This window comes from Lacerta agilis, chromosome Z (assembly GCF_009819535.1).
Source record: "Lacerta agilis isolate rLacAgi1 chromosome Z, rLacAgi1.pri, whole genome shotgun sequence".
Classification (NCBI taxonomy): domain Eukaryota; kingdom Metazoa; phylum Chordata; class Lepidosauria; order Squamata; family Lacertidae; genus Lacerta; species Lacerta agilis.
In genome coordinates, this window is record NC_046331.1 from 2,084,457 (window position 1) to 2,099,709 (window position 15,253).

The 15,253-nt window shown below is 45.2% G+C and overlaps 1 protein-coding gene across 7 annotated transcripts in view; it reads right to left on the minus strand.

The window, feature by feature from the left end:
- Positions 1–13,242: 13,242 nt before the first annotated feature.
- ODF2 (outer dense fiber of sperm tails 2) overlaps positions 13,243–15,253 on the minus strand; it is a 34,959-nt gene continuing 32,948 nt past the window's right edge. For 6 of the 7 annotated variants that reach the window (XM_033137181.1, XM_033137179.1, XM_033137180.1 and 3 more), the window contains 2 exons: positions 14,500–14,625; positions 13,244–14,154 (listed from right to left, as the gene is read on the minus strand). In XM_033137181.1, the coding sequence (XP_032993072.1) occupies positions 13,981–14,154; positions 14,500–14,625 (300 nt within the window). In that variant the 3' untranslated portion in view covers positions 13,244–13,980. Of the gene's footprint in view, positions 14,155–14,499; positions 14,626–15,253 lie in introns of all 7 variants that reach the window. The other variant, XM_033137177.1, reaches the window with a different exon arrangement.

The window sequence follows — 15,253 nt, forward strand, 5'->3', positions numbered from 1 at the left end:
GGTATTCTTGTTAACTTCAGGCATTGTTGTTGTTCAGTCGTGTCCGACTCTTCGTGACCCCATGGACCAGAGCACGCCAGGCACGCCTATCCTTCACTGCCTCCCGCAGTTTGGCCAAACTCATGTTAGTAGCTTCGAGGACACTGTCCAACCATCTGATCCTTCAGGCATTAAATTGCTTAAATTACAGTCATACCTTGGTTGACGAACGTCTTGGGACTCGAACGTTTTGGCTCCCAAATGCCGCAAACACAGAAGTGAGTGTTCCGGTTTGCAAACTTTCTTTGGAACCGAAACATCCATTTCGGCTGTCGGCATTGCTTCTGGGGCCAATCAGAAGTTGTGCCTTGGTTTGCGAACATTTTGGAAGTCAAACGGACTTCTGGAACGGATTCCGTTCGCCAACCAAGGTACAACTATTATCATTGGCATATTTTAAATCTGCAAATGTATTTATAATATAACAAAGTTTGGAAGCTAGCATATGTTCCATGCTAAGTTGCAGTTACAGTTAGGTAGCCATGTTGGTCTGCATAGTCAAAACAAAATAAAATAAAAAATTCCTTCCAGTAGCACCTTAGAGAGCAACTAAGTTTGTTCTTGGTATGAGCTATCTGAAGAAGTGTGCATGCACACGAAAGTTCATACCAAGAACAAACTTAGTTGGTCTCTAAGGTGCTACTGGAATGAATTTTTTTCATTTTATTTTGTTTATACTTAAGTTGGTTAGTCACTGTTGACTTACTGTGCTTCAGAGATGCACTTTTATTTGTTTTAGTTTGCTAAAACTCCTTTTCATTTGAGGCAACTGAAACTGGCATTGAAAGATTTTCAAAATAGTAAAATTGTTTGTGTCTATCTGGTTTCTGTAAGGCAGTCTGACTCCCATCATCTATTTTCCAAGTCGGGTCCTGAGAGGGGACAGCAGTTACTGCATATGCCCGAGGGTTCCCTTGATCTGGGGGCGGTTTGGGGTCTCCCTTAGCTGCAGCCTTCACTCTTCACAGGCCAAAAGAGGGTCCACCAACTGCTTACGGTCTACCCACTGGGCTTTGGGTGGACATGATTGATTCCATTAGAGTGGTCATTTGATCTGGGTCAGCTGAAAAAAACTGGGCATTTGATTCTTCCAGTTGAAAAGGTCTGTGCTGGAGAATGGGACGTGAACCCATGTCAGTTGTGTCTGGAGACCTGCAGGCGTTTGCCTCAGAGGGTAAAGACTCTGTGGAGTTGATTTCAGGCCTTTTCCTTCCTCATGCCACCTTCTTAACCTGTTTTCTTACATCAACTAAGGCAGTTCCCAATTCATCTCCATCCCTCAGAGTAGAGGTCTTTTTCTTTTCATTTTCTCCAGATTAGCAGGGCCTCTGCTCAAATCCTCTGTACTGAAATCCAACAGGGAGATTTCAACCTCATTGGCCTCCCCCAGCTCGGCTTCTCTGCCTACAGCACCAAATTCCCTCAGCTTGTCCAGGGACACCCAGAGAAGCCAAGTGCCCTCTATTAATCCTGCCATTTAATAGTTTTTAAAATATGCTTCCCTTCCCACCCTGAACTAAATGCATATTTTATGATGGCATATTTTCACCTACAATTGTTATAGAGTTGGTTGTGGGGGTTTTATAAAGTCATTATTTTCCCCCAGCACTTCTTATACCCCTGTATTGCAGACCAACCCTGGGATTAACTTCCACCCCTTCCCCTGCCACCTTTCCCAAGGAAGCCTGATCTGCAAAGGAGGAGCAGGAGGGGGAGAAGCAGAGCTCACCTTGAGCACAGTCTCTAATGGATATTCTAACTTTTAAGCTTTAAGCCAGGGCCAAGAGGCAGCAACAGCAGTTCCCAACTCTCCCTTGCACACTCACTACTGCCTCTGTTCCCCTCAGTAGGGAGTCACCTGCCCCCTCCTCATGTCTCTTCCTCCTCTTGGGAGGGCAGGAATCGTTCTATGCGCTGTGCCTTCCAAAGCCTGCTTGGAGTGCCCTAAGGTCTGCACCTGCTGCTCTTTGAGTCTTCCCCTCTTGTCTATTGGAGCTTCGTGGGGATAAGTTACAAAGGCAGGAACCATATGCTTTGGGTACTTCCTACAACTCCCTCTCGGCTGGCCATCTCCAGAGTGCAATTCTCTTTCTCCAACATCGTCCCCATGGAAGATAGTAACAAACTCCAAAGGAAAATTCAGGTGACTATGTTTAAAAATGTGTAGGGAAGATTTGTGAAGATGAATGGTCAACCAGGAAGGGTGAACTGATCACCTTTTTCTCATCCCTGGGCTGCTCTTCCACCTTCCATTATGATATCATCGGATTCGGATTCTAATATTCTCCTCGCCCCTTGCGTGGCTATGTCCCTCCCCACAAAGCAACCTCCTGATGAACGGAAGTGGGCTTGTGTGGCTACGTCCATCCCCTCCCCGTAGAAGTAATGACACAGACACATTATTCCAATTGTAATGGGCGTAAAGGCCACAACTTTATTGATTATGGATGTTGAGAGGTATTGGCTTAGGCATTGGACCCTATCAGCTATATCCAACCCCAACCCATGTGTTGGGAGTCAGTGAGCGGCTAACCACGAGTAAGGAACCCCAGTGATGAACATCTCCCAGAATTCCCCCTTTGATCACAGTAAAGGGCGTGCCTTAGGCCCTCAGCTCCCCTGGCTTTGGACAGGGCCACGCCCTTGGAAACCTTTACCGGAATACCCTTCAATTGAGGGGCAGTTGATGACGATACCTCCCCTCCCCCTTTCATATGGAAATTTCCAATGCCTAACCGCCAAACCAAAAGTTGTGACGATTGCTACGAGGTAGGTGAAAAAACCCATCTTGGCTAGTCCAATTGGGAAAAAGTCCTACCAGACCCCCCGGCCAACCAAGGCGACCAACCGAAGTCCGTAGCAAGGCCGATGCTAAACCTAAAGGGAGGGTAGACGGGTGAACCTAACCAGCTGGGAAGCGGGACAAAGAGGGCGAGGTTCCCGCTCACCACACAGTTTAAAGGGACTTAGACACGCCCCCCAGCCCGACCTGATTGGTCGGCCTGTGGGGAGGAGTGGGAATGGGCTTACCAATCGCACAGGGGCTGGATTCAGCCCCTACACGCGTGTTCGGGTTGTGACGCCCACAAAGCCACCTCCTGGTGAACGGAAGTGGGCTTGCGTGGCTATGTCCATCCCCTCCCTGTAGAAGTAATGACACAGACACATTATTCCAATTGTAACGGGCGTAAAGGCCACAACTTTATTGGTTACGGGTGTTGAGCGGCATTGGCTTAGGCATTGGACCCTATCAGCTATATCCAACCCCAACCCATGTGTTGGGAGTCAGTGAGGGGTTAACCACGAGTAAAGAACCCCAGTGATGAACATCTCCCAGAATTCCCCGTGATCACCATAAGGGGCGTGCCTTAGGCCCTCAGCTCCCCTGGCTTTGGACAGGGCCACGCCCCCGGAAACCTTTACCAGAATACCCTTCAATTTCGGGGCAGTCGATGACACTACCTCCCCTCCCCCTTTCATATGGAAATTTTCAATGCCTAATCGCCAATCGAGCCTAAAGGGCTCGCCGCCAATACCCTCATACCCGCAGTAAATTGCTGCCTTCCTGTTAGGATAACTATCGAGTATTAGCTTCAAAGGAGTGAGTTTTACAGGTGTGTGGGCCAGGCCGAGGGAAAAATTAGTACTTATTTGCTGCCGTTCCCTGGGCTGGTCCAAAGGCATTTCTGTGTCCTTGCAGGAAGTTCCCCCTGCCGCTCCAAAAGAACTGCCTCCCTTTGAAACAAGAAGCTGCTGGGTGATGCCCCAAACACCTCTCGCACTCATGGGTGTACTTACAATTGGACCTCTGGCACAGGCCCTTGTTATATTCCCAGCATACCCTGCGGCGTGGGTCCATTTTTGCTTCAAATTTACCTGATTTCATTACCTCAGGTTGATTCTTTTCTACATAAGGAATCACATGTTCGCTCCAATAATCTAGATGCCTTTCCTCCCAACGCGTTGTTGGCGTGAGAGAAGCATTCCTCCGGAAATGCTCATCATAACGCAGAGCCGCGGATTCCCCGGCTAGCGCATAAGCCCTACGCACATCTGCCATATATGCCATTAAATGCATAGCTCTCTTGGGATAAGCAGCCGAAACCACTGCCATAAATACTAGGTAACCATCCAGCCAATTCTCAAATGTACGCTCAGCGCGTGGCGACTTGTATCTATATCTGCCATAGGTTCGCTTCTCTCCCTTCACCTCAAGTTTTGTGTGAGGTAAGAGGGTAAATATGTCTATATAGTCCCCATTTAAAATCTTTGTCCGCTTCCTTTTCGACAAGTGAGTACCCAATATAATGTCATTAGACGAGTTGGTGGAAATCTTAACTTCCTCGACCAACTTCCCCCCCTTCCATTCAAGTGTTCCGTTAAAGGACTTCCTATGGGAATTAGCCCTTCTTTCATGTATCCATAGCGGTAGCCCCGACTGGTCTTCTCCAATTACCCAGTACCCTTCCATTATGGAGTCACTATCCGACTCAGAGGAGGATGTACCTGTTTCATAAGGTTTGCTTCTTTTGGACTTCTTCCGGGAGTGTTTTTTAGACTTCCTCTTTTTCCCCTGCTCCTTGTCTCCCTCCGTGTCTTGACCTGCTCCTGTCAGCTGTCTTGACTCCTCCTCGTCCGAGGAAGACTCCGAACCTGCAACCCCAGTAGTGGCCCTCACTCCATCTTGTGAAGCCTGCAAAATGCGAGGAACATCTGAAAGAGACTGAGAAGACTTACTGTGAGAACTACCAGAACGAGACCTGCTACCTGACGGTTGTGAGTTGGAAGTGTCTGACCGCACCGCCTGTGAACGCGTCCATGGACGGTCCCCTTGGCAACCTCTCAACTGAGAATCAGAGAATAATGACTGTGAGGTGCCTGGAACATCCTCACTGCTGGACTCTGAATCAGGTACACAATCTTGTGACTCCTCTTCTGAGCTATTGAGCAGAGGGTCCATCTGTTGACAAAACGTTTTGACAGCTGTAAAGAATTTGGACAACGCAAGAGGGTCCTTAGGAACGCTTGAACTTTCCCCCTTGTTCTGCCCCTGAGCCTTGTTGGCAGTAGAGCGGCTTGTGGTAGGAACCGATGCAGCATGACCCTGACTACACTTTGAAGCCATTTGTACTCCTCTGGACTACAGTAATTAAATTGATCAGATAGCCGGCCACTTAAAATTTAATACTGAATAACTTATTTTAAGCAAATTAATTTTATTTATGCTGCACCTATTGCAAATTAATTGTATCTATGTTGAATTTATTCCCAATGAGTTGTTGTCAATTGTGCTTAAATACACTTATTTATTGATTGATTTATGTAATAGTTGCAATTAATATATTGCAGCTGCTAGTAATCTATTCATACAATTTATATGAATACAATTACCGATGATTTGTTGTTAATTATGTTTAATTGTAATTAATGAAATACTCAATTAATATCTGCAATTAAATGTATTTAAATAAGGTGACCTTATTATGTTAATGGTGTTTAATTGTAATTAATTTAATATTAAATTAATATCTGTGATTAATTAAATGTATTTAAATAAGGTGACCCAAATGCACTTTAATACATTATTAATCAGTCACAACCAATTAATTCAATATCCGTTTTCTGTAAATAATTCAAATTAATCACTTAATTAAATGTATTCAATTGTCTCTAATAGTGTCTTATTAAAGTTATTAATTAGTCACAGCCAATTAATTCGATAGCCGATTCCGTATTAGCCGTCAATCAAAAGGCTGTAATTATATACCACTATTAATTCCAATTTATTAATTCCAAGTTATTGGCCTGGAGTAAACCACCTAAAATGTTAACGGATCAACAATGCCGATATTGCACGGTAGCCGCTATTGCCGTACTAATTCGCAACTGGAGAGTGCCACACCTAAAATGGCCGCGATAGCCGACACGCGAGGCCACACTCAAAATGGCGCTGTAAACAAAGGACCATGTGCGAACTTCAGTAGCCCCACTCAAAATGGCCGCCGCAGCCGGCACACGTGGCCACTCCTAAGATGGCGGCGAAGACAAGGATCGCAAAGAATAGGAAAATAAGGCACGGGACAAGGAACGATGTCCAGGGCTAAAGGCAAACCTTTAAATCCCCCAGGCGCGAGCTGCTGCTATGCAAGGGGCAACAGCGCAGAGAGGTGCCTACCCCCCAACTCTAAGGACGCTCCTTTAAATCCCCAGGAGCTGGCGGTTGTGCAGCGAGGACAGTCAGGAGTATAAAACGGTAAGGGGCTGCTTTAAATCGCCGGGAGCTAACTGCTGTGTTGTGAGGACAGCAAGGATTTTAAAAAACAGTAAAGGGGCTGTTTTAAATCGCGAGGAGGCGAGGAGCTTGTTACTGTCCTGTAAGGACAGCAAGGATTTAAGAGCCGGCTGCCGCGATGTAAGATCTGCGGTACCGCTGGGGAACCTCCACCTCAAAAGAACCAACCCTTTGCAAATGCAATATCCCAAGCACGCTCAAAACGTGTCCAAACTGCTTCCCAAAATCCCCCCAGGAACAATTCGCTGCTGCAAAGACCACAACGAAAGCAAACACACACCCAAGCTATTTGAATCTCTTAAAACCCCTCCCAAGCCCCTGCTGCTGCAAAAAACTGCAGCTCAGGCAAACACCCCCCCCCTTTAGTGCAAAGGTGGTATGTTCCTTTAAATCTCCCCCGGAACTTTCCGCTGTTGCAGGGACCTCAGCACTGCCCCCAAAAAAAGATTCTGCCGTGCCACAGGAAAGCCTCTTTTTAAACTGCAAACCTCCTACACTCTCTCCACAGCTACACGAAGGCTGAAAACACCACACAAAGCACACTCTCCAACCCTCAAACGCCAGCATACGATACCACCAGGTAGGGAAATCAGCGAAGGTATCCCAGTGTTGGGAGATCAGGTAGCCAGCTCTTAAAGGGGAAGATGGCTCAACGGTGCAGGCAGGATGGAGAGGCAGCGAAGCTCCAGGAAAATTCCTCCTCTCTGCTCAGGCAGCAGGCGGGACCTGCAAGGAGGCAGCAACAGCTGCTGCAGCCACTCGTGAAGGAACGCTCCAATACTATTCTTTAATCCTAACTAACCTAACTCAAACCCATTCACGCAATAAGCAAAATAAAGCCTAAAAATTAAAATAAAACAAACAAACAAGGAAACAAAGGCTAGCAAAGTGATGAACCTAACCAGCTGGGAAGTGGGACAAAGAGGGGAGCTTCCCCCGCTCTCCACACAGTTTAAAGGGACTTAGACACGCCCCCCCCAGCCCAACCTGATTGGTCTGCCTGTGGGGAGGCGTGGGAATGGGCTTACCAATCGCGCAGGGGCTGGATTCAGCCCCTACTCACGTGTTAGGGTCGTGAGGCCCGCAAAGCCACCTCCTGATGAACGGAAGTGGGCTTCCTCACATTCTGCAGTTACCATAGAGACAGAAATAATAATAATAATAATAATAATAATAATAATAATAATAATAATAATTTGTACCCCGCACATCTGGCTGGGCTTCCCCAGCCACTCTGGGCGGCTCCCAAAGGAATGTTAAAACAATACAGCGTTAGATATTAAAAACGTATATATTAGGTGGGGGATTTAACCCCCCCCCACCATTGCCACTTGAGCGCCCTGACTTCATCATTAACAGAGGAGGTTGTATCCTGGTATCTTGAGCATAAATGCAATCAAAACAGCTAATGCACTGTATGCAAGGCAAGCCATTTAAGCTTGAGTTTGCAAGGAATAACAAATATAAAATGCAGCTAAGAGTCAATAGCAGAGCAAGCCAGCCAAGATGCTTTCGTTTGTTTTACAGTGCTTTATAAAAGGTTGCAGCAGCAGGAGTACAACAGCATGTTTGCCTGGCACCAAGGAGCGCAGCAGCAGAAGCATCAGGAAAACCACGCCAGGGAGAGTATTCCAGGGAAAGGCTGTAATTCAGTGAGAGAGCACCTGCTTTGCATGCAGAAGGTCATGGGTTCAAGAGAGGGCATCACTAGGCAGGGCTGGGAACATCCCCTGCCTAAAGCTCTGGAGACCTGCTGCCAATCAAGGTAATAGACAGTACTGCCCTAGATGGACCAATGGTCAGAGAATCAATAGTTGGGCAAGACCCTTCCCTCTGTGTCTAAGCTGAGAGGTTTACTGAGCCGGCACAGACTCACCTTGGTCAATGGAGGGAGCCTCTCATCCCCTGACTCAATTTTTTCATTTTTTTCCAGATTCTCCATACCAGAGCAGCACACGGAAACGCTGTTTACCTTCCTGGCGGAGCGATACCTATTTATCTACTTGCACTTTGACATGCTTTTGAACTGCTAGGTTGGCAGGAGCAGGGACCGAGCAGCGGGAGCTCATTTTAACCCACAGCGCCACCTGCGTCCCATATGCTAGCTACATGTACCTGTACTCAGGTATTCAAGTGTTCTTCACCCACATGAATAATAGAGTAATTAAATCATGGAGTATAAACACTGGGGGAGCATAAATCCTGATCTTTTAACCTGAAAGTTTCATGTGATGCAAACACACACACACAAATTAACATTTGTATGTTTAGAAAGAAATAAAAAATTCCCAGTGTCTTTCCATTGTGAATACACTCATTATACGAACATCCAGAGCAAAGTGTGACATTCTTAAAGATGCAAAAACCAAAAAAGTTTAACAATAAAGAATAGATTGCTTTGAAAACAGAAGCATAGTGCCAATATTCTATGGTGAACAGAAAATTAAACATTAACAATTAACAATTTCTGTTTTTTTTTAAAAAAATCATATTAACAATGTGATACTTATGTGAATTGCATACCATTCATGCTTCCTGAAAAAAAAAACTAAAAAGTTTTACCAAACATTCTAATTTCGCACCCACAACCCAAGTCCCAAGAGCCATTTGGCTCCTAGCTTATCTATCCCAGTTTCTAGTTACAGGTAGGTAGCCGTGTTGGTCTGCCGTAGTCGGTTCTTCAGATACACAAAAGCTCATACCAATAGCAAACTCAGTTGGTCTCTAAGGTGCTACTGGAAGGAATTTTTTTAATTTTTTATTTTATCCCAGTTTCTAACACTGCTCACCAGTTGGCCGTGGCAGCTAAAACCTCTGGGTTCTCAGAAAACATCAAATCATCTGCAACAAGAGCTCAGCCCATGCAAGTAAGACCTCCAGCCTCTCCACCATACAAAAGGGATACAAAAGGAATTGTCTGGAGGGTACCTCCATTGCCAGCAACTGAAGAAAAATGGCCCATCCGAGGGGCAATGAAAAAGCAAGCTGAGAGGGGGGGGGCGCACATCCGATATCCGAAAGGGGAGGGGCTAAATGTGGAGTTTCAGAAGGAAATGAAGATACCAAGTTGTGGCATTAGAGGTCTAGAGCAGGGGTTGGCAAGGTTCACTTCAGCAGAGATACCTCTGTGGGCGCAGTGCACAGGGACTCGCCAAGCAGGCGGCTTGGTTCGGGGGCGGCTCGTGGGCCTGTTAAAGACCATGGGCCTTAGGTTGCCAACCCCTGGTCTAAAGAAAGGAGAAACCTGGTTATAGAGCGGGTGGGATACCAAACCCCAAGAAAGGCCACCCCCAAGAATAAAAAGTCAACAAAGGAGATAAAGGGCAAAAGGGAACCAGAAAACACCCAGAAAAGAGGGATGAGAGATATTAGAGGGAATAGAATCATCCTTGAAGAAAGGCCTGTCAAGAACATGCCCAGGTCCTATCGACCTAAGCTGGTGCCCCCTTCCCAGCCCCCCTCCCTGCTGAGGCCAGCACCCCACTTCAAGCTGAATTTCCGGGGGGGGCACAAAAGCGAGAGCCCAGTTGCGTTGTGGGTATCGCCTATCCCAGAAACGCTCCCCCACCCCCATATTTAGGGCGCGAGACGATGAGCTCAATAAAACCCTTTCCATACACTGCCGCACCAAGCACCACATATATTTCATTAATAAAGACTCTGCTTCCTTTTTGTTTTTGAAACCCCGTATCAATATGAACAAGGACTTGTGAATGAGCTCTGTATTTGCATACTATTGAGTATAGACCAATCAAAAGCGTTGGATTTTGACAGCTTGCCAATAGCGTTTAGCGGATAGCGGCCTCTAGTGGACAGAAGCTGCCTTTCCCCTCTGCAAGGTAACTCCGCTTGAGCTTTTGCACGCTTGACTGAGCGGCTGCCCGCTGGGAGAACAATGGATTCAGTCTATTAAAACATCATTAGCTAAGTTTCAATTGCTAAGTTGATACTTTGTTGCAATAAATGTATCAAGACCCCTTGCCTATGGACCAGGGGTCAGCAACCTTTTTCAGCTGTGGGCTGGTCCACTGTCCCTCAGACCTTGTGGGGGGCCGGACTATATTTTTTTTGGTGGGGGGGAATGAACGAATTCCTATGCCCCCCAAATAACCCAGAGGTGCATTTTAAATAAAAGGACACATTCTACTCATGTAAAAACACGCTGATTCCCGGACCGTCCGCGGGCCGGATTGAGAAGGCGATTGGGCCAGATCCGGCCCCCGGGCCTTAAGTTGCCTACCCCTGATCTATAGGTTCGATCTATTGACTAAGGCGAGTCATAGGCTATTGATGACAGTATTGTGTACTTTCCACCCAACATATTTTCTAGGAGTAAGAGTAATTTGGGGTTTTCATCAGCTGTACGCCATAATCATCAAAATTATAACAAATAAAGGCTTGACATATCTCGCTTTGCATGTCATGAGTCTATCTCATACATTAGTTTCACCTTTTAAGTTGAATTACTGAAATAAATGAACTTTTCTACGATATTCTAATTTTTCGAGTTTCCCCTGTACTGTAGACCCAGGGATTTTACAGTGTCTATCAGAAATGGGTGCTGTTTGTAGGCATGACCATCCCTTCTGAGCAACTGCTATGTGGCTACTCTACAAGGAGCAGCGTTTTGGGATAGGCAAATTACAAATCATAGGCAATGGTAGGAAAAAAACAGAACATGGATTCTCAGCACAGATATGTCACTCCTCCCCACAGAAGAGTTTTCACAGTTCCACATGAAAAATGATCAGTTTTCAATCCATCCCTGAGGGAGCATTTCCCCAGGGAAATGATTCACTTTGGACACCGCTATGTCTCATATCCATTCATGATGTGGCCAATGCTGACCATACTTCTCAACAATTAATTATAAATCTGTTGGTTGCTGCTCATCTTGTGTGAAAGGATGCATCTTGTTACTCTGTGGACCTATGGCTTAAAATAGTTGTGTTTCTTGGCATTTGAAAAAAAACCTGACTCACACAATGCATTCTGCTAGGCGTGATGCGGACCTCTCTGACTTTGCTACTGCTTGGGGGCTGTTTGTGATTTACTGTACATGACCAAAGAATCTCATGGATGGAACATTCCCACTAAATAGGGGTTTATTTGGCAACATTCATGAATGGTATGTTTGGTACAAATATGAACATAGTATTCCACAATGGAAAACATTTTCCTTGATTCTTTTTATGTGTTCTATGATTACCGTATTGGCCCCAACATAAGCCGCAGTGTTTTACTGTATGTTTGTTTCACCAGCGATATCGTAAAAGCCAATTTTTGTAAGGTCGCAAATTTAAGCCGCACTTTTAACTTTTCATGGTCGGAATGTGGAAGAAAGTGAGGCTTATATTCAGGCCAATACAGTAAGTACAGACAAGGTGAAACTACAGAATCAACAGTTTGGTGCAAACAGCCCTTTGGAACTTTCTTCTCTATGAGGGCCACTGGCTATTAAGGAAATGGCTGGTGCTGTGATATTTTTATTGTAACAATCTGTATATATGTGGGCTTTTATATAAATAAATAAAAATAAAAAAACTGTCCAGTAGCACCTTAGAGACCAAGTTTGTTCTGGGTAGAAGCTTTCGTGTGCATGCACACTTCTTCAGATACACTGAAACAGAAGTCACCAGACCCTTATTTATAGTGGGAGGGTGGGGTGGGGTTTTTCTCAGGAGGGTAGTGGGAGATGGGTGATTGACTCAATGGGTATGGTAAACCTGTTGATGATCATTAACGACTGCAATTAGTCCTACAGGAAAAAGCAAGGGATGGTATGCAGATGACTAGCATATGTAATGAGACAGGAATCCAATATCTCTATTAAGACCAGGTCTCTCCATAGTTTTCAGTTTAGAGATAAGTTGTAAATCAGCAACTTCTCTTTCAAGTCTGTTTCTGAAATTCTTTTGTAATAAGACAGCTGCTTTGAGATCCTGTATTGAATGTCCTGGGAGATTCTCCTGCTGGCTTCTCTGCTGGTGTTCTCCTGCTGGCTTCTCTGTCTTGTGATTCCTTTTATATGGGCTTTTATATGTCTATAAAGGCCCATTTACTGCCTCCTGAGTCTGACCAAACTGCGGGAGCCAGTGGAAGACAGGAGTGCCTGGCGTGCTCTGGTCCATGGTGTCATGAAGAGTCGGACACGACTAAACAACTAAACAACAACAACAACATATGTATGTATTGTATATGCATATATTATAAAGTTATAAAACAACAACAAAACATAGACCTGTCCATCAAAATGAAAGACTCTACCCTCCTCTCTTGAATTCTGGACAGTTCGACCAGTCAGCTTGGTTCCATTTTTGGAGGGCAGGAAGACTGAAACACGTGATTTTTCAAGGGGGTAGTTGGTGCTAAGACTGGAAGCCCATCCCCGCTCCCAGCAAGAGGCTGACTCTCTTGCCTAAGGTTGGAAACAATTCACACCCTTGGATGGAGGATTCCCAGAGACTCCTCAATTTGAATTAACAATGTGGTTTTACAGCAATTCACTCATGAGTAACCTAGCAAGCTCATGCCCAGGGGTCAGCAACCAGAAGTGGCCCACGGAGGTTGTTTGACCCGCCCCCTCCCTGCCCCTGAACCGAGCCGCCCACTCACGCACTGTGCTAAACCAACGCAGTACAGTGCAGGGACTCACTTCCACGGCGCAGAAAATCGCGTCTGCGCAGATACAGAAAATCACGCGCACGCGATCTAGCCCATGGAGGGACCTCCGCGGGACCGATCCGGCCCAGGCAAGATAAACCTTGCTGACCTCTGCTCATGCCCAATTGTAGTGAGGATCAGTATTGTGCAGCATGGAAGCAGGAACAGAGATGTTATCCATCACATAAGGAAGCTAAAAATAACAGAGACACACAGAGCTTGAAAACAAAAAATCAAGGGATATTTCACACAAAAAAATTATTGCTCAACACAAAAGTCACACGTGAAAATCACAAGCAATCAGAGATATGCAGCTCTGGAAAATGGATCCCAGGAACCTTTACAAGAGTACAGATAGTATGAAACACCTTTCTTTAAAAAGCAGTGCAGATGCTTTTCTCCTTCACATACACAATTACTGAAATCACACCTTTAAACTGATACTCACCCCTAGAAAAACTGGAATAATGCAATTAAAAGAAAAAGGAATGGTTTTCACACCAGCTGTGTCTGACCCAAGGCATGCTGCTAGCAGACACAACCTTTAATGGGTTCACAATTTTTCAGATAACAATTTTTATTATTATATTTTTAAAAATCTAAATATTTTGTTCTGCATTCAACAAACATGATATTTGAAATTCATGGCATAGTGAGAAAATCATCCATAAAACATTAATAAAACTAAATGATGATTAAAACACTGCAGGTTACTTTCGAAACATGCAACCTCTGTAAGGCACTAAAAGACAGAAGGGGTGGTAAATGTGCCCCTTGTTGGCCCTCTTTAACATGGCTTATGATACACAATGCAGCCCTTAATGCCACCATCTCACCGACATAAAGGCAGGGTGAATCTCCCACGCCAACAATACGATGAAGGTCCTGAGCTATTTAAGTTCCAAAATCAGATATGGCTTTGAAATAGGTCCACCCAGCTGAGCCTACTAGCAAGAGGGTACTGGGTGTTAAGGGACAAGGTCTGATCACAGTGGAGATCGAGCACGAATCGGGGATGTTGATAAGGCACTGTCTCCAAAGACGTTGGCATAAGAGGACTTGAGGAGCTGGACGTAGCTTTGCATGCTTCGGTTGGTGCTCTCAGACTGTTCAAGGCGATCCTTCAGGTCCTGGAGGCGGCTTTCATACCGACACTCTGCCTGCATGAGGACGGACAAAATGGTTGAAGCGGGGGAAATCACTGCCACGCTCACCCCATTTCTATACCAGATCCATTATAGATTCTTCATATAAGCAAGTAGCAGTTCACCATGCCAAGCAGAAATTCCAGCCTGCTAACCCTTTATTTTACAACTTTAGCATATATTCTATGCTCCCAATCAGTTCCCTGTGCTCCATCGTATCAAAAAAAACAACAACCAAAAAACCAACCCCCCCATCCCCCCACTCATCTACTTCCTTGCCTATCAAAACACAAGATGGGATGGACCTAAAAGTCCTTAAGAGAGTTAAGAGAGCTGCTGCTGCTGCAGAAAGCCACTCACATCATCTTTGCTCCGCCGCAGCTGATTCAGTTCCGTCTTTGTCCTGCTCAGCTGAGTTTCCAAATCTAGCATCTTCGACTGGGCTGTTCTCTCCCTTGCTGCTGCTCGTTCCCTTGTCTGTTCCAGCTTTTGCAGGCAAGGCAACAAAAACAAGACAATGTTTTGGGCTTTAGCAAACAAACAAAACCAAAAAGCATCCCTCAAGAACCTCTGGGGAAAGAGGGTGGCTTGATCCCAATTTTCCAAAGCTTCTAAAGCCAGGAAACATTTTTAAAAAAATAAAATGCAGTGCTCACTTTCCTGTTATATTAGAAACAGGGTTAATCTACATATGCAATGTTAGCAGGGGGAAAAGCAACAAGACAGGAGGGAAATTTCTGTCCTCATCTGCCCAGACTAGAGTTGCTTTACAGCCAACACATGTTCTTCACACACACAAACATGTTCTTCAAAATACATGCCCATCTCTCAAGAGTTCGCAAATTAAATTAACAGATGTAAAGAACTTGGAGAAAAGTGTGTGTGTGTGTGTTGGGGGGAGGGAGCACTGATTTTACTTTAAATATCTAGTGGCCCAATACATTATTATCTTTGCATTTATACTTCCCCACTCTTCCCCCACCAAGCTCACACTTCTAATATGAAAGACTAAAAAGAAAGAAAGGAAATCAAATCACAAACATACACAGAAACCTATCCTGGGAGCCAGCAGCATATGTAATGGCTAAGTGTTTTGCTTACACTGGAGAGAGCA